The sequence below is a fragment of the Mustela nivalis genome (genome assembly GCF_964662115.1).
Source record: "Mustela nivalis genome assembly, chromosome: 4".
Taxonomy (NCBI): domain Eukaryota; kingdom Metazoa; phylum Chordata; class Mammalia; order Carnivora; family Mustelidae; genus Mustela; species Mustela nivalis.
In genome coordinates this window covers 143,120,922-143,148,532 of record NC_139023.1, presented here as the reverse complement: position 1 = coordinate 143,148,532, position 27,611 = coordinate 143,120,922, and the positions used below count along the sequence as shown (strand labels likewise).

Genomic DNA, 27,611 nt, shown 5'->3' with positions numbered 1-27,611 from the left:
GGTGGTTCAGTTGGCTAAGTGTCCGATTTTTGACCTCAGCTCGGGTCTTGGTCTTGGGTTGTGAGTTCAGACCCCACCTTGGGTTCCATGCTGAGCATGGAGCCTACTTTAAAACAAAAACAGGTAGTATTTTCTGAAGTCATAAATTAAATGATGTTGTGCCATAATAATTAGATATTCATAATTAAGACTGAGTCATTGAAATGTGAAAAAATATTTTAAATCTAGTGTTTTAGAAGGCAAAGGCCAATGTCAGAAAACTTTATAAAGCTTTCCACTTCTTAAATAAATGTTAAAATAGGATGCTTGGCTTTAGGAATAAAGTCATCAGGGGCGCCTGGGTGGCTCAGTGGGTTAAAGCCTCTGCCTTCGGCTCGGGTCATGATCTCAGGGTCCTGGGATCAAGCCCCACATCAGACTCTCTGCTCTGTGGGGAGCCTGCTTCCTCCCTCTCTCTCTGCCTGCCTCTCTGACTACTTGTGATCTCTGTCAAATAAATAAATAAAATATTTTTTTTAAAAAAAGGAATAAAGTCATCAGACTAGAAGCTCAACAATAAGAAACAAGTTCTTTGTTGGTTTTGAGCCCCCCCGCCCCCAAACATGCGACTGATCTGTATCCCTCAATAGGCTTAGATATAAATAGTTCAACAAATACTGTGTGTTTCCTACATACCAAACACTGTGCTAGGTGTTTTAAAGACAAGGGCATAGTTCCTACCTTCATGTGGTTAGCTGTCCATTGGGAGAGACTGCTCAAAGCATGCTATGTGGTAACAAGAGTTATCGGGGAATTCGGAGAAGGCATGTTGGGGACACCATTTCATACTTGAGTTGACAGGTAAACTGGAGTTATCCAAGTAAGAAAAGATAGAAGTGAAGCACTAGTTTCTTCCCTGTGAGGAAAACCAGTAGAATTTGGGAAACAGGAAGGCATCTGTTTGCATATTTCCCACCAGTGTCTGGTTCTGTGGCTATTAAAGCCAATTTTGGGGGCACCTGGGTGGCCCAGTGGGTTAAGCCGCTGCCTTCGGCTCAGGTCATGATCTCAGAGTCCTGGGATCGAGCCCCACATCGGGCTCTCTGCTCAGCAGGGAGCCTGCTTCCTCCTCTCTCTCTGCCTGCCTCTCTGACTGCTTGTGATCTCTGTCTGTCAAATAAATAAATAAAATCTTAAAAAAAAAAAAAAAGCCAATTTTGTTGGGGAGGGAACTGGGAAGAAGGCCAGTCTGGAAGCCAGAGTGTTTCCCCCCAGCCCCTGCATGTAAGTCCAGTTTCTGTGAATGGATGTGTCATGCCTCTTAAAAGGCCAATATTGACTTTTTCAGGGTAGTGTTTTCAAGTGAGTAGTTTTTACTGATAATTTTCCTAGCCTTGACTGTGTAAGTAAGTAACCTGACTTGGGGAGCTTGGTACTATTTGTGGCCAGAATTGCTGAGCTCACTTCTGTGCGTGTTCTCCAAGGACAGTACTGTGTGTTTCACAGCCAGAATTCTGGAGATGTTCTCTCTGGCATGACGGGACATGGCGTCCTTATCGGAGATGGGCAACTGTCCAAGAATTTAAGGACTTTGAGAATAGTGCCGCAGGCTGTGTGATGCTCTTCTAAAAGCACTTCGTGCTGTATTTACTTCTCTACATGGGTTCTTTGATCATAACTTTTTTGTTTCTGTCCTTTTCCTAAACATGTTTCTGAGGATTGAGGAAAATCAGGACAGTTGTGAAAGGCCCAGGGGTTGAGGAAATCTTCAGGGAAGAGGGGAAGCCTGGAGAGAGAAGGCAGAGCTTGCCAGATGGTGCACAAAAGGCACTTGCCTCTCATCCCGAGGGGGCTGGGCGCCGGCTGGGCTGCCAAGCAGGGTGAAGTGCCAACAGTGTCTTACGCACCAGCTGCATCCCCTTTCCTCCTTGAGCAAGATGACCCTGTTGCTGTTAGGAATTTTGGTATTACTTAATCGGTCTTTAGCGTTACTTATGAGTTCTTGAAGTGTGATAAGTATCTCAGGCATTACATGCCATTGGGAAGATTGTGTCTTTAGTTTTATCTTATTTTTGTAGTACATCTAATCTATTTTAAACAGTTCTCTTACGTACTCTTTAGGCTTTTGGGACCTCTTCCTCCTTTTCTTTTTTCTCTCTCCCATGTTTTTCTACACCACAGATTTCACTCTTGTGAAAAGTAGGGTAGGGGAACACTTTCTGGGTGATTATGTCCCCTTAAAGAATGCACCGAAGGCTTTTGTTAATCATTTAGGTGGTTCCAGGCAAGACACAACGGCGTGTTTCCTCAGCAGTTGCCTGCTTGTTTCACTCCCTTCTCATCGTTCTTTCATCGTTTCAAGTGTCTCACAGAGTGTGTGCTGAAGTGATTTCTGTATCTTTTAGGGTTTTTGATACAGATTTTTGCTCCAAACTTCTTATTTTCTTTTTTCAGAAATGTGTCATGATATTGTTAAAATAACATGTTGGTTAAGGGGCGCCTGGGTGGCTCAGTGGGTTAAAGCCTCTGCCTTCAGCTCAGGTCAGATCCCAGGGTCCTGGGATCAAGCCCCGCATCGGGCTCTCTGCTCGGTGGGGAGCCTGCTTCTTCCTCTCTCTCTGCCTGCCTCTCTGCCTACTTGTGATCTCTCTCTGTCAAATAAATAAATAAAGTCTTTAAAAAAAAAAAACAAACCATGTTAGTTAAAATGAGCTTTTTGAGAGAAATTTTCATGCTGTCCTTTCATCAGTATACTCTAGGGCAGTGGTTCCCAAGGCATGCTGGACATGCCAACTCCGGGGCCCCATCCTAGACCTACTGAATCCGGAACGCTGGGGTGCAGCCCCTCAGAGTGTGTTTCAAAAAGCCCTCCAGGTTATTATGAAGCGTGCTTAAATTGGAACCACTGGCTCAGGGTGCCAGTGAAGTCTCCTCTGGCATTCCTAACCTTGGAGCTAGAGCAGTCTGAAAGTTAGAAACGCTGTAAATTGCTTTTTGATGACTTTCTCTTTACCAGGAGGTTAAACTAGACTTTAAAAACCTAAGCTTGGGGCACCTGGGTGGCTAAGTGGGTTGAGCCTCTGCCTTTGGCTCAGGTCATGGTCTCAGGGTCCTGGGATTGAGCCCTGCTTTGGGCTCTCTGCTCAGTGGGGAGCCTGCTTCCCCCTACCCCTCTGTCTGCCTCTCTTCCTACTTGTGACTTCTCTCTCTATCAAATACACAGATAAAATCTTTAAAAGAAACAAACAAACAAACAACCCCCCCCAAAACCCCCTAAGCTTTCGTGTGTTGTTTCCAAAGAATTTTGAACTATATCTAGTTTAATTTCATAGAACAGGTTTCTGCTGTTAGGAATTTCAGTGTTACTTAATTTGTGTTTAGCATTACTTATGAGTTCTTGTAATGTAAGTACCTAAGGCATCATATGCCATTGGAAAAATTGTACCTTTAGTTTCATCTGATTAAAAATGTTATATTTTATGTGGTACATCAAACCTGTTTTAATCAATTCTTTTACAGTTAAAGTGACTTTTTTTTTTTGCATGAAGTTCTGATGGAAAGCATATTCAGATGGGGAAAAAATCCATCTTGAACTTATTTGTGAAAACTTTTCTCAGTTTAGTTGAAAAGTTGTCAATGACCTAACTTTAAGAATAATTTCACTCCTTGGAACTGACCCTTACAATTTGACAACATTATTATTATTATTATTATTATTATTATTTTCATATAAATCCCTTCTCCCCCACCCCCTCCTTGTAAACTCACTATAATTCAGTCAGATGCAGATGTCATTGTGAAGCCTGTTTTCTAGGAAGATAGCTTTTGCCAGTTGGATTTTGATGAACCTAGAATCTTATAGAGGTTATAGTCTGAACTAACTCAAATCAGAATTCTAAAGTGAGTGAGGATATTTTAAGAGGATTGGGCTCCTTGGTGGACCCCTTTCCATGGAAGGCCTTGCTCATGACTCGGTGTCCTATCTTGGTGACTCAGAGTCATCTGTGGTTTCGAAGCCTTGTCGTCATCAGCTTCTACTTCCCTATTGAAACTTATGTTTCCTATATTTTATGTCCTTGGGCTCGCTCTCTGCTTCTGAGGAATCAGCTCTTCTGATAAACCAGTTACTACTGACATGAAAGAGCAAAGAGGACACAGGGACTCCCCCTCATCCCCCTCCCCCCACCAACCTCACACACGCACCAACAACAGACACAGAATGTGACCAGCCCACTAATTTCATTGTCTTATGGAGAGGAGTGTGGTTCCATTAGTGGGAATTAAGTTCAGCTGAATCTACAGTTTCGTGAGAAACACATTTTTGTCAGATCCAGTTATGAAGTACTCAAAAGTATGGCCTTGGCTCCTAAAACAAAGAGCTGCGAGAACACTTACGGAAACTTTTAATCTTTTTATTTACGGAAAGAAAAAGAAGGGAAACCGGAACTCAGTGAGATGGAGTGATTTGATACACACCACTTCACAAAATGAGTTGGTGACAGTGATGAAAAGAGAATCTCCTATCCCCTGGTAGCCCAAGGGCATTGTTCTTTGCCTTTAGCCCCTGGTAAGATTTACCAACCTTTTCTCCACCTTTAAACATGGTTGAAATGGAAATGTATCCTTATAGTTCCATCGGTGAGGCAGCAGTCTTGAAGAAATGTGAATTTTGTTATTTCTCCTGTCCTGTTTGGACATGTGTAAACCATCCTCTCTGCCAGTATTTCAATCAACAAACCACTTGGCCACTTAAGGAAGAGTTATGAATTCTGGTGGATATTTGAAAACCTTTCGAGGCCTTTTAGTTAGGTCTAAGAAGTGCCAGCATCAGTAAATACCTAAGGAGTGGGTGTTCTCATCTTGGTAGAAGATCCTGGGACCTCTACCATAGGGGAGCAGCCCTTAAAGAAGTAACATTTCTCCAGTATTCTTGATGGCACAGAGAAGAAAAAAATGTATGAGCAAAACTTGCTACTGGTGACAGAGATGAAAAGTGATTCAGAAGAGCTGGAGTCTGAAGAAGTTTTAGAAATATCTTAGATATATTTTGATTTTTGTTTTTTTTTTAATGTATGCGTGAAAGGGACACATGATATAAATCTACCAAAGAGCTCTTTAAATAAATGTCAAGGTTCTGAGTATTCAATTTTAGTCAAGATTTCATTAGCAGTATTTTTTCCATGATAGTATATGAAAAGGAGAAAAGTATATGAAAAGCGTATTTCAAAATAGTATATGAAAAATACTGTCAATATTATTATTTTATTTTTTGAGAGAAAGTGCTCGTGAGTAGGGGGAGGTGCAGAGGGTAAAGGAGAGAAAGAATCTTAAGTAGGCTCCACGTCCAACCCAGAGCCTGACATGGGGCTCAATTTCACAACCTTGAGATCATGACTGGAGCCCAAATCAAGAGTTGGACACTTAACTGACTGAGCCACCCAGGTGCTGCTGGAGTGTCTTGTTTAGTGTCATATTGGATTGAATGAAATACAGAAATTCCTTGGTGATGGGGATTACAAGAGGCCCAGGGGTATACCAGGGGCCATGATAGTGTAGTGGAAGGAATATGGACTTTAGGGGCAATGGCAGATAGGCACCTCTCAGTTCTACCACTGCAGGGAGTTGAAGGGACCATTGGGCCCAGGGGCTAAATGATTCCATCACTGCATTAGAAGGAAGGCCATGCCTCCCACAGGCTGCCCCCAGCAGGTGACCGAGATAGCAGGGGTGCAAAAGCAGCTCATTCCTGGGGACCCTGGAGTCCTCTGACAGGAAGCCTTGGCTCCGTACTCCCCGATGACCTTGCTGAACTTTCCCTAGAACTGTCCTACAGTCTAACCCGTGTCCCCGCAACCGTCTGACCTTCCTTCCCTCCCTGTCTCCTTCCCCGGGGTCAGACCTGCCTGCATCACTGTCTGACAGCTCTTCCAGCCTCTCCATGTTTTCTCACAGATGTTTCCCCTAATACATTTCTGGCATTTTTCATCTGGTTGTGATGTCTGCTTCGTTGAGATGTGGTTTAATACAGAAACAGACGGTTTTGAATGGAGATGATGTGTAGAGGAGCCTCAGCACAGGTATTCATGGTTCCTATGGTCCCCATCAGCAGGGAGTGTTGAATTTCTGTGGAAACTCTATTCTTCATGTTATCTAAATTTGTAGGCGAATCCTATCTCATTTGTACACTAAATATTTTTGAATGCCTGTTAGGAGCTGGGTGGTGTTCTAGCATTTGAGGATGCAGTGAGATGTTAGGTCCTTGTGGAGATGAGGCACTCAGCTGCTGACTGCTTAGTGGAGAAGGAAAGAGCCTTCCTGCCTCCCGCACTCCTGTTCTGTCTCGGCCACTCCGATAGCCCAGGCATAGAAGGGCTGATGATTAGTCTCTTTGCCATTGACCAAGGGTTTAGGCGTTCTTTTCTGAACAGGTCTCTCCACCTTCCCCTCCTTCTCTCTGTCTTTCTCATATTTCCTTCATTCAATTATTTATGGCCTGATTTATGAGGTTCCATTAGGTGCTATGCCTCTGATTTACACTGTTCACTTCAGAAATTAAAATATTCTCTGGAGGCTCCTGGGTGGCTTAGTCCATTGGGTCCTGGGTTATTATTCGGCTCAGGTCATGATCCTGGGGTCCTGGGATCAAGCCCTGCATCAGGCTCCCTACTCAGTGGGGAGTCTGCTTCTCCTACTCTGCTCCCTCTGCTTGTGCTCTCTCTCTCTTACTCTTTCTCTGTCAAATAAATAAAATCTTTTTTTTTAAGATTTTATTCATTTATTTGACAGAGATCACAAGTAGGTAGAGAGAGCAGGGAAAGCTGGCTCCCCACTGAGCAGAGAGCCCGATGCAGGGCTCGATCCCAGGACCCTAGGATCATGATCTGATCTGAAGGCAGAGGCTTTAACCCACTGAGCTACCCGGGCATTCCTAAATAAAGTCTTTAAAAAAAAAAAAAAATGTCCTCTTATTTAAAGCTAAAAAATAAAATTTTTAATTCTCTTGTGATACTTTTGCAGCTTTCTGTCAGGTTCCTCTTTCCCTTACTTTTGTGGGGTTTTATTGTTTCTCAGATTGTTCTGGCTGGGTATTTAAAAAAAAAAAAAAGAAGAAGAAGCTAGATCCTTATTGTCCCTCATGCACAGAGGGAGAGAAGATCAAGGTTAAATCTCTTATTTAATGTCCTTATTAGGTTAATTTATTCATAATATACCCAATCTTTGAAGATTCTCAGTTTTTCTTAAGAATAATAAAAAAACTTTATTGTTAGAGTCTATTTGGAGTCTATTGTTAGAGTCTATTTTAAATAATTGGAGTAAAATTGCAACCTTTAATGAATGGCTTTCAAAATTGATACAGGGCTTCCTTTTTATTTTTCCTTTCAAATAAACACGAAGATATTTGTTTGTAGAAAAGAGACATTAAGGGAAGCTAAAGTTTTTGTGATGTTATGGCTTAGCTTTTTTGAGGGCAAGATTCTGGCCAAATATTCAGGGAGTTAAGCCAGAGAAAAGAAATTGTCAGAACTTCAGCTCAAATCCTCTGGTTTTGTTAGGCTCTGTTTAGAGTTCAGGATTGAAAGTAGTCAAAAACTCTAGCAACTTTTTATTCTTGGACTTTCGGAAAGCAAAGATGTGGTGACTGATCTGGTGAAATTAGAATGTATATTTTATTAATTATAATTTCTAGCCTGTTAAATGGAACTGCTGTGGCCTAGAAGAATCCGGCATTCAAGAAACTATTTCCCAATAATTGGTTCTTAATTTTCAGGTTTAAACTCTATAGAATTAATTTTTTGCACCTCTGCACCTATGTCCTAGTTAGACCTTCATATGGGGGTTTAAGATTCTCACCAAGTTGAGTTGGTAATTTGAGCTACCACTGCTCTAAAATTTAATTTTGTTTCCACCAGAAGGATTAGCTTAGCTTGAGCTGTGCTCATAAATAAAATAACATCCAGGGATTTGTTTGGGAGTTAAAATTGCTTCTAGTGTGGCATTCCCTTCCTTTTTTTTTTTTTTTTTTTTTTAACACTTAACTGTGTTAAGTAGGTAGAGCAACTGTTACTCTTTGTTTAAAGTTGAGAATATTCAGGTAACAAAAGAGAATTGCTTTCTTCTCTGGTCTAAAACCATAACTGGTGATTAGGACCAAGCCCAAATGAGAGAATATTGGCCTCTTGTCACTGTGACAAGGCTCTCATAGAACGACCAATTAAATGTTTTTATTTTTCTTAGCATCAGAGTCTTTTACCTTCTTTCTCTTATTATTTTAGCTACTAGAAAAATAGGAGTGCTTTATTGTGCATTTTAATTTTCCTATTAGGACCCAAGTCTAGGTTGATGGGGGAAGGCTCAGTCCAGGGAGAGACTGACTAGATGGAGAAAAAGAGAGATTGCAAAGCATGAGTGTGGATGGGAAGTAATCTAATTCATCAAAAACGATCTGGTTTAATCAGGTTAAAAAACTTATTTAAGAATTAAAGTGATAGTGCTGCATTTTGACAATTGTTGAAAGGTCTGCAAGTTAAACAAATGCCAATGCTCTGTTAGTCTAGATTCTCAGTTGCAAGGTCTAAGTCTTCTGAACAGAATGGGAATTAATTTAAAGAATACTTGGTAGTGCACCTGGGTGGCTCAGTCAGTTAAGCGTCTGCCTTCAGCTCAGATCATGATCCCAGCGTCCTGGGATTGGGCCCCGCATCCGGCTCCCTGTACCTCAGAGAGCCTGCCTTCCTTCTGCCTGCCTCTCTCTCTCTCTATCTCTCCCTCTCATGAATAAATAAATAAAATCTTAAAGAATCATGCGTGATAGCTTGCAGGATCTTTATCTGGTTCTGGGAACCAGGAATGATGGCCGGAGTTGCACTTGTAGAACCCAGTTTGGAGAAGAACGTCAGTACTGTTTGCTGCAGGGTATGCACAACATGGCATGTCCCAACAGCACCGCTGCCCCTGCTGGTGATTGTGGAGCAGCTCCTTCTGGAAAGGATGGCGCTGCCACCCACCAGAATCTCTGGTCACTAGTTTCTTGAAGTTCTAGCTTCCAAATCCAAGTCTGGGGTGGGAGCATCTCATTAGTGGAACTCTGGCCAGGTCCCACGACCTCACTACCAGGTGGCTGGGAAAACAAGAGTCTGTCATTTCCAGCTTTTATAGTGGAAGGTGGACTGTTCCTCATTTGGTAGAATTCTCAAACATAGGAAGGTGTTTTAAGTGTTGTGTATCCCAAAGGGCAGATATGCACTACCTATATTGTTTATGCCTGATTGTACGGCAACACTGTTTTCCTGTGAGAAGATTAAACAAAAAATGTTTTGGAATGGCTCGAATGGACACACTTGTAAATATGCCTATGTTTGTCTACTAGATAATCATATGCCTACTTTCATGTAGTTGATTAAATATGTGGCAGTATTTTAAAATCAAATTTTCAAAACCATTTATTTATTTGTCAGAAAGTGTGCACATGTGTACACATGAGTAGGGGGAGGGGCAAAGGAAGAAGCCGGGAGTCTGACACAGGGCTCTGTCCCAGGACTCTGGGATCATGACCTGAGCTGAAGGTGACTGAGCCACCCAGGTGTCCCTAAAATCAAATTATTGATGTATACTTTAGAATTTTTTTTCCCACTTCATAAAAAAGTTACTCCAAGTCTTGATCCCTTTTATGTTAGTATGTTTATCACTGATATATTCTGATTTTTTTTTTCGGCATACCTATCCACAGTATTTCATGGCCACACTTGTCTGAGTTCTTTGAGATATGGCACCTTTAAAAAAATTCCTTTCTGATGCTTTCATTGGACATTTTATCTTAAGCTACAGGTGCTCATTTGTAGCACATTTGGACAGTCTCTTTTACAGATTTTGTAATACAGATGTATTTTCATGACTTAATCACTTTTATTTCTTTTAAAGTGGTCTTTACAAAAGCACAGAACTCTTATAATTTGAGGTTTTCTCCAGAATAACTGCATCTCTTAAATTTCTTAGCTTCCTCTTGTTTTTGTGACCCAGACACTTTTGTGATCTGAAACTAGGTGTGGTGGTGGGGTGGAGGTGGGGGTGTTAAGGCTAAGATTCCTCTAAGAGTTCTTTGTTGATCAAAATAATGGAAAGCACACTCTTTAAGGAGACTGTAAGAATTCTTATATAGGGTTAAGTCCTTTTTTTTCCCTGAGAGACAATTTTGGGAAGAATGTTTCTTATGTTCAGATATATATAATAGTTCCTTGACACCCTTTCTTGAGGTTCTGTTTCAAGAAGAAAGTAAGAAACATATCTTTGATACATGGTTTCTTGCTGCTATTCTTGATAGGGGAGTTGGAAAGTAGAGTTTTCCCTTTAATGAGATGGGAAGTATCTGGAAGGTCATGGGAGAAAATAGTGGAAATTCTCCTTTGCTCTCAGATTATGCATTCCTCTGGGGTCAAGAACACTTGGAATCCAGGCTTAAAATAACAAGGGCCATGGGGAACAGACATAATTCCTTCTGTTTCATTAGACTCAGTCTATCCTTGTTAGTACTGAGTGATTAGAAAGGCATGGTTTAGTACTTACATGGACTTATTCACTGTTTTATCAAGACTGAGGCGTGAAAAAAATGTTACTAAAGATCTCATACAATGTAGTTTCGCCTTTTTACTGAATATGGGTTTCTAGGCCCAGGCCCCATTTTCTTTAGATTTAGAATCAGAACTTATCCTTCGATCTCAAATGGGGAAACTCAAAGCAGCAGCAGAGTTTCTCTCCAAAGCAGAGTCTGATTTTGTGCTTGTCAGCTGTCCCTTGTCAACAGGTTTCCTGGTGACTGCTTTAACTATGGAGACAGGCAGAGATACTGCCCTACCTTTCCTTTTCTTTTTAGACATTTAAGTTCTCACCTCCAGGTACCTAATAAAAGGGATTTCAGACTGGACTTGTTGGAAAACTTAATTCCCCAGGCTGTTACAAAATACTCCTGTTCTTTTACTTTGAATTGTGAAGTGTTCATGGATTCTGTGATTGGCCATTCAACACTGAGATGTACCTTGTGCTTCTGCTTCTCTGAACTCCCACAGAATCCTGGAGCTGGTTAAGACCCCAGAGGTCTCCCAGGCTAGCTGTCTCTCAGTGCAGGTCTTACTGAGCTCCTCTTGATGGCAATCCCAGAATCTGATCTATAGCGTTTCCCCATTAGACCAATTCCAATACCTCTGGTTTTCTTATTCTTCTTAAACTGTTGTACCATTCTGGGCACATTCCTGCTTCACTCCAGTTAGAAAATCTCTCTTGAACCGCAGTACCCATGCTACTGAGATAGGACACAGGTGAATGATTGCCTTGTTTGGTTTGAACATATCCAGTGTATGTGTTCATTCTTTTTTAGGGCAACTTATGACTCCTTTGACTCACGCTGACTTCAGTTAACTCATTTTTAGGGACTAAAGCCCTTATTAAAGCCTGCTATTAAATTCACATAAATTATTAAGATAGTTTTACACTTGAGGGGGATCTGGGTGGCTCTGTCATTAAGTGTCTGCCTTTAGCTCACTTAATGAGGGTCCTCTGATCGAGCCTCCGCATCTGTCTCCCTGCTCAGTGGGAAGCCGGCTTCTCCCTCTCCCACTCCTGCTTGTGTTCCCTCTCTTGCTGTTTCTTTCTGTCAAATAAATAAAATCTTAAAAAAAAAAATACAAAAAAAGATCTTGCCTTTAAAAAAAAAAAGATAGTTTTACACTTGAACAGTTGCCTGTTAGTATTGAAACCACTAGATTGCTTATCCCAGCTGAATTCTACAGCATCACTTTTGAATCCCTCTTTTCAGCCAGACAGCTACTTGCACTTTGGTTCTCTTATCCAGCAGTCAATCTTACCTCCTAAATCTTGGTCTCCTTCAAATACTGTAAATGTATATTTAAAAAATATACAGTTGGTTGAGAGTAAGTAGCGTATCTTTGGCCATGATACTTGAGATGATTCTCTAAGGCAGGGTTCGGCTAACTGGCTCAAGCCCGCCTTGCCTCCTGTCTTTGTACATATAATTTTGCTGGACTCTAGCTCTGCTCATTCACTTACAGACGGTTTACAGCCGCTTTTGTGCAAATGGCAGAGCTGAGTGGTTGCAACCCAGCCTTTCATAGAACAAGTTGGCCGACTCCTGCCCTAAGGTGAAAGCAACTGGTAAATGAACATGTTTTATGTTCATGTAGATGCATTCTGTTTCTAAGCAAGACTATCCAAAATCCCTTCTATGGCTCATTAGTCACGGCTTTTTATGACTTCCTTTTGTGGCCTGTTCAAGTATTTTATGGGGAAAAATATGGTTATATAAGATTATATGTGGATTCTAAAATCACAATCTGTGTTTGCTTTTTCTTTTTCTCTTTAAATGACTTGATTGGTTTCTAATCTACTAGTATTTGAACACTTTTGTATTGTTACTTCAGTTGTCTCTTTCAAGTTGGGGTACTGTTTTCACAGTAATTTCTTTTAAGGTCTTAGGAGTAGTCCTTGACTCGGTATTCATTTTTCACTGGGGAAGAAGAATCACATTTTGGCCTTAGAACATTTTAGTAACACTCATTACTAACAAATATTATATAATACTTCTGTGAAATTTATAAAAGGAACTGAGAGATTCCAAGGAGTCTCCAGTCTATTTTGAGAAAAAGAAGAAAACAATCTTCGTTGCTCAACCAACATTGCCTTACTGAAGCATTTAGTCGCCACTCTGTTATTTTGTTCTTGAACAGAATACTTAACGTTCAGTTCAGAAGTTACTTAACCAGGTTTTTTTTTAAGGGGAAAAAAAAGATAATTTTAAATTTAATAATATTTCAATCAAAACATTTAATGAAAAAATTGGATATTGGAAAATTGGAAAAAACAGGTACTCCTTTTCCTTATCTAGAAATTTCTTTGTTAACCTGCAAACAGTAAGACAGAAATCCCTTATATTCTTTTCCTACACCAGTGTTAGACCTTGGGAGTCAGATATTGCATCAAATTAATTCTCCAAGTGAAGGACACACTTAATGACCTACAATTGCTCATGTGTAATCTTTGTGGCCTGGTCTTTTTATTTTTTTTTATTATTTTTTTTTAATTTTTTATTTTTTATAAACATATATTTTTATCCCCAGGGGTACAGGTCTGCGAATTGGCCTGGTCTTTTTAAAGGACATTTACTCCACCATCTGGAGTTTTAGGGCTCACATTTCAAAAGGCCTTCACATGTCCGTGTTATTCATGCCCACATCTAGCATTCACAGGACATTTCCTATGTCCTACTCTGATGGCAAGCGGAGCCCATTGGATCTCTTCAGCTGTGTTAGTGACACCAGATTGCTTGCAGCTCTATGCCCTGAGATGTCCATTTTCCCCTCCTCGTTACTCTTATTCTTTGCCTGAAGAGCTCCAGTGCCCTGTTTTGGGCTCAGGTCTGTTTTATGCCCTTCTAGAAGTCCTCCCTTACCCAGTCAGAGTCCCATTTGTGCAGTTTGCCTGTGCAGTGTGATGCTGGTAAGTTTATGTCTCCTGGAGATCCTCCTACCAGGGACGACCCTCATTGCTCACCTACTCCCTGCCTCACTAGAGAAAATCTCACAACGGGGGCCGATGGGTGTCTGCCCAAATTCCTGCTTGCTTATCTCAAAGGGCCTGTAGGCCTGCCTGGAAGTGTTCATGTTTCTCTAGGAAGTACCCTGCTCACTGTTTGTGAGGATTCTTTCCTTCATTCTCCTCTCTCTGCAAACTTTTCCCCATGCCCAAACTCTCTTAGTAAGTGACCTTGCCTTGTACGTCATAGAAAAAAGAACCATCAGGTAGCAGGTCCCCAGCCTCTCTTCATGAAATCTGCAGGCTCATTTGTGCTGACACTCGTGTTCTCCTTACTTCCTGTTAATGAGGGGGGGAAGGAGCCCAACTCCTGTGACAGGGCCATACCCATGTGTGGACAGCATCTCATCTCCTCCCCACATTCGAGATTTCAAACCATCTTTTCTGGATTCTTCATGTGGGCATTTAGGTATTTTACTATCCTTGGGACGTCTCCTGGAATCTCAGATTTAATGGAATGCCTTAGTGCTTGCTCCCAGCTGCTTTTCCTCACAATTTTCCTACTTTACTAAAGAGTATTGTCGCGTATACAGTTGCTCGGTAGCAGGAATCTGGGAGTGATCCTGGAAACGCCCTCCTTCCCGGTGTTGTCTATCATCGGTCACTTTGATTCTGCCTGCAAATAGCTCTGAAAATGGTCTCCTCTCAGTTTTTGTTATGAAAAAATTTTGTTATTCCAACCCCCCATCCTCTATTGTATGTGCCATTCTAGAAGCCTCCTAGCACGTCTTTCTCCTCCTAGTTTTCCTCACCTCTAATCTCTTTTTCTCAGAGAACCCCGAGTAATCTTTAAAAGATGTAAATAATCATTGTTCTCGTGCCTTGCTTAAAACCCTCCAGTGGCTTTCATCATGCCCCAAATCAAAGAACTCTTTCCCTGGACCCGCAGGGCCCTGCATGTTCCCACACACCCTTGCCTTCACTCCTCTCTTTCCATCTACTTCTCTGTTCTTAATGCCCCCCACCCCGGAGCCTTTTGCTAGTTACTGTAATACACAAATTCCTCACCTTAAGCCTTTTGACCTCTTCTGGCTTCAGGCTGGAAACTGTTTCCCTTGCTCCCTGCACCCCTAATTCCTTCTCCTCTTTCAGATCTGAGCTTAAATGTCATTTCTTTGATGGAACTCTCCCGAGTCTTTTTTTTTTCCTTATGAATCCTCTAATATATTCCTCACCTTAGCCCTGCTTTTCTCCATAGGAAGGGATTCCTAGAATTTGCAGTTAGATGTTTACTTATGCATTCATGAGTGCATCCTGTGTCTCTCGTGCTAGACAGTAACTTCCAGGAGGGCGGGAACTGGACTGATTTTGTTCATCATCGTGTCTTCAGCACCTGAGGCTGAACGCTCAGCAAATACTTGTTTCGTGAAATACAGGTTTATTGCAATGGCAGCTTGGAATGGGGAAGACCCCATCTGGTACTTTTAGGGCTCAGACTTATAGGATTTGGAATCTCTGCTCCTGTCTTCTGTGAACTTGAGTGGTTCCTAGCTCCTGTGTTCCCAGCATGGCTTGCTGGGCTGGCTTCTTTCTTGAGTAGGCCAGCCACCATGGAGGATGTATGTGTATATTTTATATGTAAGTTTATGTACGTGTATATTTATATGTAGGTTTATGCAGGAACACGAGGTGGAAGCTAGACAGTGACTCTGGTGCTCATAGAAGTGTGCCTTAAATTATTTTGAGAGGTTGTGTGTGAGCTGGGTCACTTTGGAAATGTATGGCAGACCCTCTCCTATCTGCTGGAGGTATTCCCTGTTGTTCTGAGTGGTTGGGATTCCTGGCATGTGGTGCAGAGGAGTTTCTGGTTTGCCATTGTTGTAGGTCACATGCTCAACAGTGTAGAGAGGATAAAATGAACCTAGCTTGAAAATGATCCCTTTCCCTTGACTAGTTGTTGCTCTTAATTCTTGTAGTTCACTGTTGCCCCAGCTCCTTGATACCTAAGTGACAAGTTGTCATAGTGGGAGTGAGTAGAACCTAGTTTCTGGCCCAAGGAAGAGAGTTCAACTTCTAGACATCTCAAGTAGGCACAGTCACTTTTTCGAGGATTCCCTGTTTCACCGTTCGAACGGTCTCTTCGGGAGAAGTGCTTACCTAATGGAACATTGCAAAGGAGCCTTTGGTTAAATTCAGAATCCTTTCCTTTCCTTTCCTCTTTCTTTTTTTTTTAATTAGAAAAAAAATGTGTTTGAAGATTTTATTTATTTGAGAGAGAGAGATGGGTTGCCTGGGTGGCTTAGTCCTTAAGCATCTGCCTTCAGACCATTATCCCAGGGTCCTGGGATCAAGCTCTTCATCTTCTCTCTCTCCTTCCTGCTGTGTTCTCTCTCTCTCTCTCAAATAAATAATAAATAAAATAAAAAGAGAGCACAAGAGAACATGGGGAGTGAGGGGCAGAGGGAGAGGGAGAAGCAGAGGAGCCCAGCTCAGGGGGGGATCTCAGGAGCCTAGATCATGACCTGAGCCTGAGGCAAATGCTTATCCACTGAGCCACTCAGGTGCCCCAGAATCCTTTCTTTTTCTAAGTCACTTATTCTTTCTATAATTTAAAGCGTGGATTTCTAGGGGACTTTTCTTTAAAAAAAAAAAAAAAAAAAAAAAAGCAGTGGCACATTGTTGTAAAGTATTTTGAGGTTTCCTTTTCTATCCTGGATGTTTTCCATATCCTGGAAATAAATGGTGAGAAAGCCATTCTCCACCTGCATATTGTTAAATGCATTTTCCTTAGGTAGTTGTTCCCTCTTGTTTGGATTTTCAGCCTTGTTGGTTGTATATCCATCTTAAAATGAAAAGCCCCAAGCCAGTCACTTTAAGAATGAGAGCAGCTGTGGTTGGAGTCCGTGCGTGGCTCCTATCATGCAGGAGCTGTTTGCCAGCCCGCCCAATATTGACTTTGCTGTGAGCTGCAGTGACGGCTTTGCTGATACACTGTAAACCCTCAAGAGGAATTTCAGTAGGACTGAGTGTATTTAAACTTGTAACACACAAACCGAGGCCTTCACATAATGTAGTCTGATAACTAATAAAGGAATGTAATTGACTTGTAAATTTCTGAGGAGGGGGAGGGAAAAAAAAAACTCAAACAGGAGTGTTCTGTTAATGACTGTGATAGACCCCCTTTGTTGTTTCAAGACAACCCTCTTGCTATTTTCCCTGAAGAAAGAGCGGTGTGGGGGCTGGGTTGCACATTTCACTGGCACTTTGCCCCACCTCCTCTTCCCTGAAAATATTTATGGAGATCTAGCGTGTTAATAAATTTAGAAGTGATTTAATGGTTGCATTGGCGGGGTGAGATAAGGTAGTTAAATAAATATGTTGTTCGTTTTATTTCTGGGTGGGGTGCAAGAGGGAAATGAAATCCTGATTTTTTTTTTTTTCCCCTTTTGGGAAACCTAATCCTGTGTTCTTTTGTTATCATTCTTGTCCTCTAGGCGTTAAGTGTAACCGAAACCCTGATTAAACCCTTGGAAAAATTCAGAAAAGAACAACTTGGAGCAGTAAAGGTTTGTGTCTAATCTGAGTGCACTTGTAAAGGGAAGACGGAGGGGCCGCTGCTGTTTCAGAGGAACGGCGTCAAGTGTACACTTTCTTCACATTTGGCAGCTTGAAAGGACATGCTGGAGTGAACCATCTGTTGTTTTATGTTTCAATGTGCTTTCTGCCCTTTGGGCGCTATGAAATTGTAAACAAAACCAAAACACCTGGGCAGGAGAGGAAAACCTTTAGTCCTCTCTGCCTACACCTTCTTGTAACAAGTTTTGAAAACATCCTTAACCAAAAGGCACACTCGCTCCCAGCAGAAACATCTTACCTCTGTAGGGAGTGCAGTGGCTTCCTTGAATGCCTCCGTTTAATGGAGAAGTGCAGCCGCATAGGAGGGTTCAAGATGAGAAACGCTGCTACACCGTGATGACACTGAAACTAGGAAGAGAATATTGGGGTTATTGGGACGTGATTTCCTTCCATTGAGCACAAATTTATTGAGCTCCTGTTATGTGCCAGTATAGTTAGGTGTCGGGGATTCAAGGATGAGTAACCCTGCAGCCTGTGCGCCAGGATCTGGGAGTTAGCCAGGATTTCGGGGAATAATATGGTGACTTGACCACAGGGAGCCTGGGATATATGTAGCAACTTCTCAAGTTTGTGAACAGAGCTTTGAAATTATCCCAGAGAAATAATTTCCACCAGCCTTTCCTGAAGTTTATGTATTCACTTGAGGAAAAATAACATTCGTGTGTTGACTATTTTTGGCTTGGCCCGGAAGAGAATAACATCAATTTTAGGTAGGGAACAGAGTTTTTATATTTGTATTACCACCCCGCACCCCCATCCCCCAACATGGCTTGGGGATATGATTCTTTTTTTTTTTTTTTTTTTTTTTTTCCTTTTTTTACCCTTTATCTTCCTAAACAAAATATTAAAATCCTTTTGTACAGATACACATTGTGGCTTCAAGGGCTGTAGCTATACAGCTGGGCCCAAAGAGTTACCAGCATTTTCCTTGCTATTTATAGAATCAGTTCTCCTTTAAGTGACTTGTTAAAATATTAGACATTTCCTTTTGGTATAGTATTTACCATTTTTAGTGAAGGGCTGTGTTTTGACAGTGGTTGGTGGGGTACCCTCCTCGTCCCCTTCCTGGGATTGTTTGCTGAGCTGCACCAGGCTGACTGTGTCTTCTGGCTTTGCAGCAGGTCACTGGAGTTCTGCTTTCACACCTGTGACCTTGGGCGAGTAATAGGTTTTTGTTCCAAATCTGTAAAATAAGAGATCTGGCGATCTGACTGTCCCACTTTGTAGTTTATGATTCTGTTCTAAATCTTGAACATCTTGGTTCTTTCTTTTTTTACACTTCATTGGCAGGTATGGAATGGAAACAGTGTCCATTTCTTATTTTTCGTATTTTTGATTGATTGAGGGTGGTGGTCAGGGAGGATGTATTATAGAAATGGAAAATGAATATGTCTTAGTTAATGTATTTTCTTTTTATTTGCCATCTACCCTACGAGGTTTTTGTTTGTTTGTTTGTTTGTTTGCCTGTTTGTTTTTAAGTGGGCTCCATCCCCAGTGTGGGGCTTGAACTGGTAACCCTGCCAGACCATGCTGTACCAGCTGAGCCATCCAGGCAGTCCCCTACTGGGATGTTATAAATTTCTGACCTGAGTTTTCTATTGATGGACAGCTCCTCCCTCTGAAACTTTCCCCATTCCTAATGCTGTACTTGTTCAAAGTACATCTTGTAGGTGGGATAGACTACCATATTAAAAGAAGAAGTTATTTTAGTAGTTTTAGTTTATGCCTTGAGTTGTTTAGTGGCCAGATTCCATCCTGAAGTCTTTTTTTTAAATTCCTTCATCGTTCTCCTGGCTTTAAGTTTATGAAGGATTTGTCCCATGTTCTTATTCTGTACAGTATGTATGTTGGCTTTCACATCATTGATACTATTTGAGGCAGCCAGTCCTTGTGGGTCATAGAGAGAAGCCCTTTTTTACTGACAGTTTTATATAATACAGAGTAGAGAAAGGTGATTTTCTAGGTGACACAGTGCTACATAAACACCTGTCTCTTTCATTAGATTGTTCAGTGTTTCAGAGAAAAGGCTGTGCTTTCCTTATTTTCTACTGGCCTCAACTCTGCCTTATTATATAAGGTATCTAATAAATAGCCTATTTTGATCATTCTAGGAGAACCTGGGGAGGGTTTGTCATCTTTATACTTGATTTTCTACATCTGTGCTTCCTAAATATTAAATCTTTTTTTTTTTTTAAACAGTTTATTTATTTGTCAGAGAGAGAGAGAGAGTACACAAGCAGACAGAGGCGGAAAGAGAAGCAGGCTCCCTGCCAAGCAAGGAGCCTGATGTGGGCCTTGATCCCAGGACCCTGGGATCATGACCTGAGCCGAAGGCAAAGGATTAACTGACCGAGCCACCCCAGCATCCCTTAAATCATGTTTTGACAAACATATTTTTGTTTTCACTGGTTAACTGGGATACTTAAAAAAATGACTTAGGTTATTTCTCTCAAGTTAAAAGTCTTTTTTAAAAACAGAATAATGCCTTTTTTTTTTTTTTTTTTTTTTTTGTTGGTGGGGATTAAAACAAAAAAAAAGCCTTTAAAAGTTGGCCACAGCAGAGTGTTTAAAATATCTTTATCAGAATGTTGATGTCTTTCTCTTCTCCTTCCCCACCTGGCGTGTCCTGCTGTCTGCTGTTCAACTAGAGCTCTTTCTGTTCCTTTCAGTCTTGGTTTCTCCAGTTTCCAGAATCCCTGTGATGAATTTGAATTGTGGTTTTCATACTATCTAAACTGTTAAGTGGTTTTTTCAGGTTGGATTTTCTAAAGGCCCTGAGCTATTCTTTTCTACTATTTGCCTCTACTTGGATTTGTTCTCCTTCTGTTTGGTTTGGGCTTATTTCTCTGTTCTTGGAGGTTCTGCGGATTTTCTTCCATGTTTCCCAGCATCTCCTCTCTGCTGGAAAAATTCCATTTCCCATTGCAGGACACCAATCCTTCTGTGCTGTGTCACATGAGGTGACTCGTCAGAGTTCCCTCCAAGGCCTAGATCAGCTTTTACTTCCTCTGCAGCTCTTTCTCCTTCCTCGGGTTCTCACTTGTTCCCAGTGTCTGCACAGCACTGTCCGTAGCCGCTGCCCATTAAATGCTGAATTAGCCACAGGAGACTAGTACAGGTACTGACCAATGCAGGAGCCTAGTCAGTTATGTAAATTCTCCAAGAAGTACCCTAGCTTGTGAAGGCTTATGGTGGGAGAATTAAAAATTCCTCTTAGGTATTTGAGCAATCCAGTTATGACAACATGGCTTTAAGCAAGGGGCAGCATGCAAATATCAAATAGATGCAATCAAACTATATTGATAATAGAGCCTATTCAAATGCTGGGTTGGAAAGAGCCCGTTACCATTTTATCCCATGGAGTAAAAAAATTAACCCGAAGGGTTGAAACAGATGTTCATTTCATATATTATAACTGCCTCAGCCATTCACTGGCCCTCACACCAAATGCCTTTTGTATTTCTAAGAATGTATCTAATAACTAAATATTTAATAAAAGTTGATTGCCCAGGATTCTGTAAATGACTGCAAAATATGGGTAAAGAGCAAATCTACCTAAATAATCTCTCAAATTATGTTTGATAAAGCAGAAAAAAAAAATGCTGATTTAATTTAATTACATTTCTTTCATTTTAGTGATAACACACTTCCCAGGGCCTGTTACATGGCAGGAGGCACTGGGGTACAACTGTGAATTAAAACTGTGGCTGGTTGGCCTTCAAGAAATTGACAACTCTGGAGGGGAGATGCCAAATAGAAAAGCAATAAAAATACACTAAAAAGTGCCATAATTGGGGTGGGCATAGGTGCTCTGGAACATGCCCCCTGATCTTTGGAGTTCCAGACACGTCTCTCAGGAAGACCTGACTCCTTCTCGTGTGAATCCCACATCTGCCCCTTAGCTCGCTGTGCAATTCAGAGTGAGTTACTTACGACCTCTAGCCCTCAATTTCCTGATCTTTAAAATGAGACGAATGACCCCTGCCTCAGGAGATTTCTTTGTGAGGATGACATGATGATGTATTTCCCATGTCTAGAGTAGGGTCTGGCATACAGAGTCATGATTTATTTTATTGCCCCATTTACAGCTTGTGCTGCACCAACTTGCCAAACGAATTGCTCAGGTTTTTGTCCACTCTCCGCAGGCAAGCTGCAGAGATAACATGCCCCATGTGACCCTTCTGGCCAAGTAGTGCTAAGGCAATGGGTAGGTGACTCTGGAGCGACTGCCCGGGACCCCAGGGTGCCCGTCAGCTTTGTTGTTGTTGGTACCTCTGCAGCCATAGCTTCCCCCTTCTCTCCTCCTCCGATGGGTGATGGGTGTCTCCTGGGTGCGGTTTCAGTTGCTAGATACTGTGGGGAGAAAAGCCGAATTCTTATTTCTTTAAATAGGTTGACGGGACTTTACAGAAAGGGGGACTGTGGGGTTGGATCAGGCAAATAAAGTGTCAGGCAGGGATATAGGTGACACTTGGTTAGGACTTAACGGGGGGAGTGCTGTTTTTATGCCCCCACATGGTAGAGGGGTGCCTCCTGGAAGAGGTGGCATTTCACCTGCACCTGCTGGAGGTTGGTAGATCAGGGAGAATAGGGATGGCAAAACTCTGGTTGGCCTGGATATCAGGATTCCATGTGAGAAGGTGTCCTGCTGGGTGTATTACCTGTGGGTGAATCTTCCTTCTTGAATGTATGATATTACTCCCATTTTCTTATTTAAGTAAGGGAGGGGGAGTTGGAATCTCTGAGAAAGTAGCTAGTTCTCCAGACTAGGCATGCCTTATTATTTAACGTGTATCATTGTAAAATAAGTCTTTCCATTTCCTCATCCTAGGAAATTTGTGAAATAACCAAACCTTTTAAAAAGATATCTGGGAACTTTAAAAACTTCCTCCCTTTCTTCTAAAACAAAAAAACCCCCAAATTCTAGTACCCTAAAGAAATGTGGACAATTCACACTAATATTTAAGTTTTTGTGAGTTCTTTATATGTTCCTTACTCATTTTTCAATGGGAATATTAAGTGATTTTAGCAAAAAAATTGCTTAACCTTAAGAATGTTTTATGCATTAGGAATATTTGCTTCTTTTCTAATATATTAATTGTCTCTTCTTCTGCTTTGTGGTTGGCCTTTTAGCTTGTTTATTGTGTGTGTGTGTATGTGTGTGTGTGTGTTTAATATCTAGAAGTTCTTATGTCTTCTCCCATTTCTTTTTTGCTCAAAAAGTATGCCTCTGTTCTGAGATCTGATGAAACTGTTCTTTTTTATGGCTTCATTTTTTACTTGTGACTCTTTCAGTCCATCTGGAATTAGTTTTCATATGACATGTGGTTCTCTGTTTCCATGTAGTTAACTAATTATATCAACACCATTGGCTGAAGAATATTTTTTTACCCAATGAATTATGATTAAATCATATATATATATGTTTACTTCTAACATATTGAAGACACCTGGTTACTTAAGTTTTATTTCATAGGTTTCTTTTTTATTTATTTTTTTTAAAGATTCTATTTATTTACTTGACAGACAGAGATCACAGGTAGGCGAGAGTCAGGCAGAGAGAGAGAGAGGAGGAAGCTGGCTCCCCACTGAGCAGAGAGCCCGATGCGGGGCTTGATCCCAGGACCCCGGGATCACAACCTGAGCTGAAGGCAGAGGCCCCAACCCACTGAGCCACCCAGGCGCCCCTATTTCATAGGTTTCTGATCTTCCTTTACCATTTATATAGCATACAACTTACTTAGTTTTCCTGTTTTAAATCATTGCTCTTCTTTACTTTTTTTGGGGTGGGGTGGGTGGTTTTGTAACAGATTAGAAACTGACTTTCAAAGATTTTATTTATTTATTTATTTGACAGAGAAATGACAAGTAGGCAGAGAGGCAGGCAGAGAGAGAGAGAGAGAGGAGGAAGCAGGCTCCCTGCTGAGCAGAGAGCCCGATGTGGGGCTCGATCCCAGGACCCTGGGATCATGACCTGAGCCGAAGGCAGCGGCTTAACCACTGAGCCGAAACTGACTTTCAGTGAGTCATATTTAACCTGTAAGCATAATTTTGCTTGGCTTACTCATGTGAAAGTATAAAAACAAAACAAAAACTGTTGGCACCATTTAAAAATCTCTGGATTCTTTACCATTTATATAGCATACAACTTACTTAGTTTTCCTGTTTTAAATCATTGCTCTTCTTTACTTTTTTGGGGGTGGGGTGGGTGGTTTTGTAACAGATTACAAACTGACTTTCAGTGAGTCATATTTAACCTGTAAACATAATTTTGCTTGGCTTACTCATGTGAAAGTGTAAAAACAAAACAAAAATAAACTGTTGGCACCATTTAAAAATCTTTGGATTTTTCAGCTGGTCCAGAAAAATCAGAGGACATGGTTTATATATTAGCCTGTATTCCCACATGGTAAAAATGTGCTGGAGCCATGATATAGCCACCTTCCTCTCTAGAATAGTTGTGGACGATCTGGTTCTCCATAGCCCCCACCTCTCCTACACTTAATCTTAGAAGCGATTGCACCTCTCTTTAATGAGTTCTGTCTTGCTTCACTTTTTGTGCCTGAGTTCAGATACAAACTCATTGCACCTGGCTCAGACTTACTTGAATTTGTACTGCTGTTTTTATAAAAGAAATTTTCGTTGTATTAGATTCGATCCTTCATAGATCCTTTTGTCATAAGTTACTTAATTTATTATATATGTATATATATATCTATCTCCACTTTATATAAATTATAGATTTATATAAATATTCATGTTTATATATTATATATTCTCTCTCCACATTTATATATATATATATATATCTCCACACACATCTATGTTACATATGTCAGCTTTAGCAGTGTTGACGAAAAAATGCTGTTCTTTACTGAGTGCTACTTGAACATAGTCCCTTTTAAAATTTGCATTATTTCAGCACAAAAGCCACGTGAGCACAAAGAAACAGCAACAGCATTGAGAGAAAATGCAAGAAGAAATAATTATTTAAGTCTTCAGGTTTAACAACAAAACCGCACAACCGTACGGTGTGTGAACGAATGCATTTCCACTCTGTTGGTGGGAGGAATGTTGTTTCTTGGCTGAATTCCTTCTTCACAAAGCCTTTGATACCCCCGCTTTCTTTCATTCTCAACTTTACCCACGTGTTAACTTACAAACCCCACAACTGCTGAGTGTGCTGGGTGTTTTGACTGCTGATTTTAGCATCACTGCTTCCTTTGTCCCATTCTGTGATTCACATGAAATCAAATGAGTAAAAATATTTTCAGTATTCCTGCGAAGGATGAATCTGTGCGGATAGTAAATGTGTTTTCCTATCAGATCCCGCTTAGCAGTCCTCTTGTGGTGAACGCAGGGGCGGGACTTCTCTTCCTGTTTTGTTTCCACGGGAGAAGGGGATGCCCAGAGAACGCTGTGACGCTGGTGCAGTAGAAAGTGGCCTGGACCAGGATCTGTCTTCTCACACCTAACGCAGTGTGCATTCCACCACATCAACTTTTTAAAATAGTGGAAGATTCTGAAATGATGGCCACATGTTTGTTTTATGTAATTTTTCTGTTAGTCACCAAAACAGTTGATGAAGAGTGTAGTAATAAAAAGCAGAAAAGAGAGTAACCATGTATTAATGCCTTAAACTTTTTTTTTTTTTTTTTTTACTAATTGCAAATTAAGAGCATAAAGAAAATGTGCTTCTGTTTCAACAAAAGTGTGACTCTTGTCACACATAGGTGAACCATCAGATCACAGAACTTTAGGATTGGATCAAAGAATGAGCTAGTACCAAAAAAAAAAAAAAATCCCTTATATTTTCAGTAAGAGAACTTAGGTTCTGTGTTGTTACTTTTTTTCCCCCCTAAATTGTGCAGCTAGTTTGTCATTAAACTTGGAGTAGAAATGGGAAGAAATGTCTGTTCTGGAGACTGCCTGTCTTCCCTCAGTGTGGGATGAGTTCAGGGTCTCTAGATGAGCCCACATAGCAGTTTGTAGTTCCTTGTGGTGGGGTTTAAAAAAAAAAAATTGAAGAAATAGACTTTTCACACTTTGTTCAGTTGCTTTGCCTACCAGGAAAAAGATCATATCAGAAAAGATTATTTTTGCTTTAGAAGATAGAAGTTGGAAAATAGGGAAGGGAATGTTCCTTTCCAGGAGCCCTTGGAGAATTCAGGAGAATTTGAAGTTAATGGAAACATTTTGACAGTGTGAGGACATTCTGTGCTCTCATTGGTGCTCAGAAATGTTTACTGAAAATCCACTTAAGTTGGCAGGCAGTGTTAGGGAAGATAGTCTGTCTTTTCTGTATTTAACAATTAGGAGACTTGTTTTCTCAAAAACTTCTATAACAAAAGAAAAGCAAATGCTAATTCTAGGCAGTACTCGAGAAATGTTTGTAACGTCACACCACCGAGTCTCAGTATGAGGGTATCTGCGTTACTTTACACCCTGTTGACCTAGTGATACATGTTCTGAATGATGTTATAGAAATCACTGTGAAGGTTTTGGAAAAAAGATGTTTCTGATCAGAGGGTCTTATTATTAAATTCACACTGGACAATTAAGGAAAATTTTTCCCAAGTTGTTTTTTCTTCCCCAATTGTGATGATGATTTTTTAAAAAAAATCTAGACCAAAATGTACTCAGTTTTAGGAGAATCCCATTTCTTTGCCAAAGTCTGCATAAGTTTGCTGTTTTAAGCCTGTGTTGTTCTTTTTATTATTTCTTTTAATGAGGGACAAGTGACATGGCTTTGCTTCTAAACACTAAGTGTAAGTATTGAAAAATACCGTGCTCCATAAAAAGCCCATTAAAGGAAAACCAGAAAAGATAAGTGACTCTTCAGTCCTAACACTGTTTTGAGGATGAATAAGCAGTACCCTGGGTATAGATAGATTTTTCAGATAACTTCATCACACTTAGTGGTACTTTATTTATTTTTAGATACTAATCTTATTTTGAGCTTCTCAGTAGATAAACTGTATATATGCATTTTCCCCCCTGTTTAATCATAGTTGTCTCTGTGTTCTGACTTGTAGGAAGAAAAAAAGAAGTTTGACAAAGAGACGGAAAAGAACTATAGTCTAATTGATAAACATTTGAATTTATCAGCCAAAAAGAAAGACTCACATTTACAAGAGGTATTGTTTTTACTTTCCTGTTTATTTGTTTCTACATTTCAGTAAGGAGTGCATACCTTTTCTTTTTAAAATGTGCTTTTCTTTTGTAAACTTTTCATCTAGGATTATTAGGGATGAAAAAGAAAACGAACGGGTATCACCATGAATTAAGAAAAGAGTTCTTGTGGAACAAGACACGAAATAATGAATACATCTTACAGTGATTAATTCAGTAGAGATTCATAGTATTAACATTTTTGGTTCTGAATATATTTTCACAGGAACAATTTTATCTGGCATTACTGAAGAACAGATATATTATTTTCAGGAATAGATTCATTAATTGGCTTTCAAGATTTTTTGAAGAAATGAGTTGAATTTAATAAGCTCATCTACCATTTTGCTTTTATGTGAAGGCAGCATTAATCTTTTTTAACGCTGAAGATTCAGAAGTTCAGCATCATTGGGAGGAGAGAATCTGTTTTACTTGTGTTAATAGACTCTTTTTTTTTCCTTTGGAGGGAGCCATGTGTAAGGAGAAAGGAATTTATATCTTATCTCTCATTTTCTCTGTCTTTCTCTTGTCTAAATTCTCTGGCACTTGTGTTTTCTCACTCACACACTTGAGTGGAAACTCAGTGGCTTGCAATTTGGAACATATGTTTTCATTAAAAATAATGGTGTTTTGCAGCTGTTGGGATCTTGACTCATTCCACAAAAGTGTGATTTTTTTCTCATTTGTTTATTTTTAAACACACAAGGAATCTGGGCATAATATACACTAATTGAATTATCATAAAAATGACACTAACAGCATTGGCTCCAGTATATTTAAATGCCAGATGCGTAGTTGCACATCATGTGTGTGTGTGTGTGGGGGGGTCATTTTGACATTCCCCACATGTCACATTTACTCTTCCCTTTTTAATAATTTTGACTGACATTTGGAAGGTGTTTGACAGTTTATAAAAGAGGAGGCGGGGGGTGCACCTGGAAGGCTCAGTCAGTTAAGTCTGCCATCAGCTCAGGTCAGGATCCTGGGACCCTGGGATGGAGCCTCCCATTAGGCTGCCTGCTGAGAAGGGAGTTGGCTTCTCCCTCTGCCCCTCCCCCCCACGTGTGTGTGTGTGTGTGTGTATGTGCGCGCACACACACAAGTGCACGCTCTCACTTGTACACTCTGAAATAAATAAAAAATCTTTAAAAGAAAAATAAGAGAAATGAGCTTTTATATTACTTATTCCATACTTAACAATTCTGTAGGTAGGTAGGGCCCCTTTTCTGCTTGGTCCGTATTATGTAGAAAACCATACAGATGTCACAATCGTTCCATCATCTCCT

At 40.6% G+C, this 27,611-nt stretch overlaps 1 protein-coding gene across 1 annotated transcript in view; it reads left to right on the top strand.

Annotated features, from left to right (window-relative positions):
• ARHGAP10 (Rho GTPase activating protein 10) overlaps window positions 1-27,611 on the top strand; it is a 321,844-nt gene that overhangs the window by 89,758 nt on the left and 204,475 nt on the right. Inside the window, exons 4-5 of the mRNA XM_082728962.1 lie at window positions 17,013-17,084; window positions 26,190-26,291. Of these exons, the coding sequence (XP_082585088.1) occupies window positions 17,013-17,084; window positions 26,190-26,291 (174 nt within the window). The remainder of the gene's footprint in view (window positions 1-17,012; window positions 17,085-26,189; window positions 26,292-27,611) is intronic.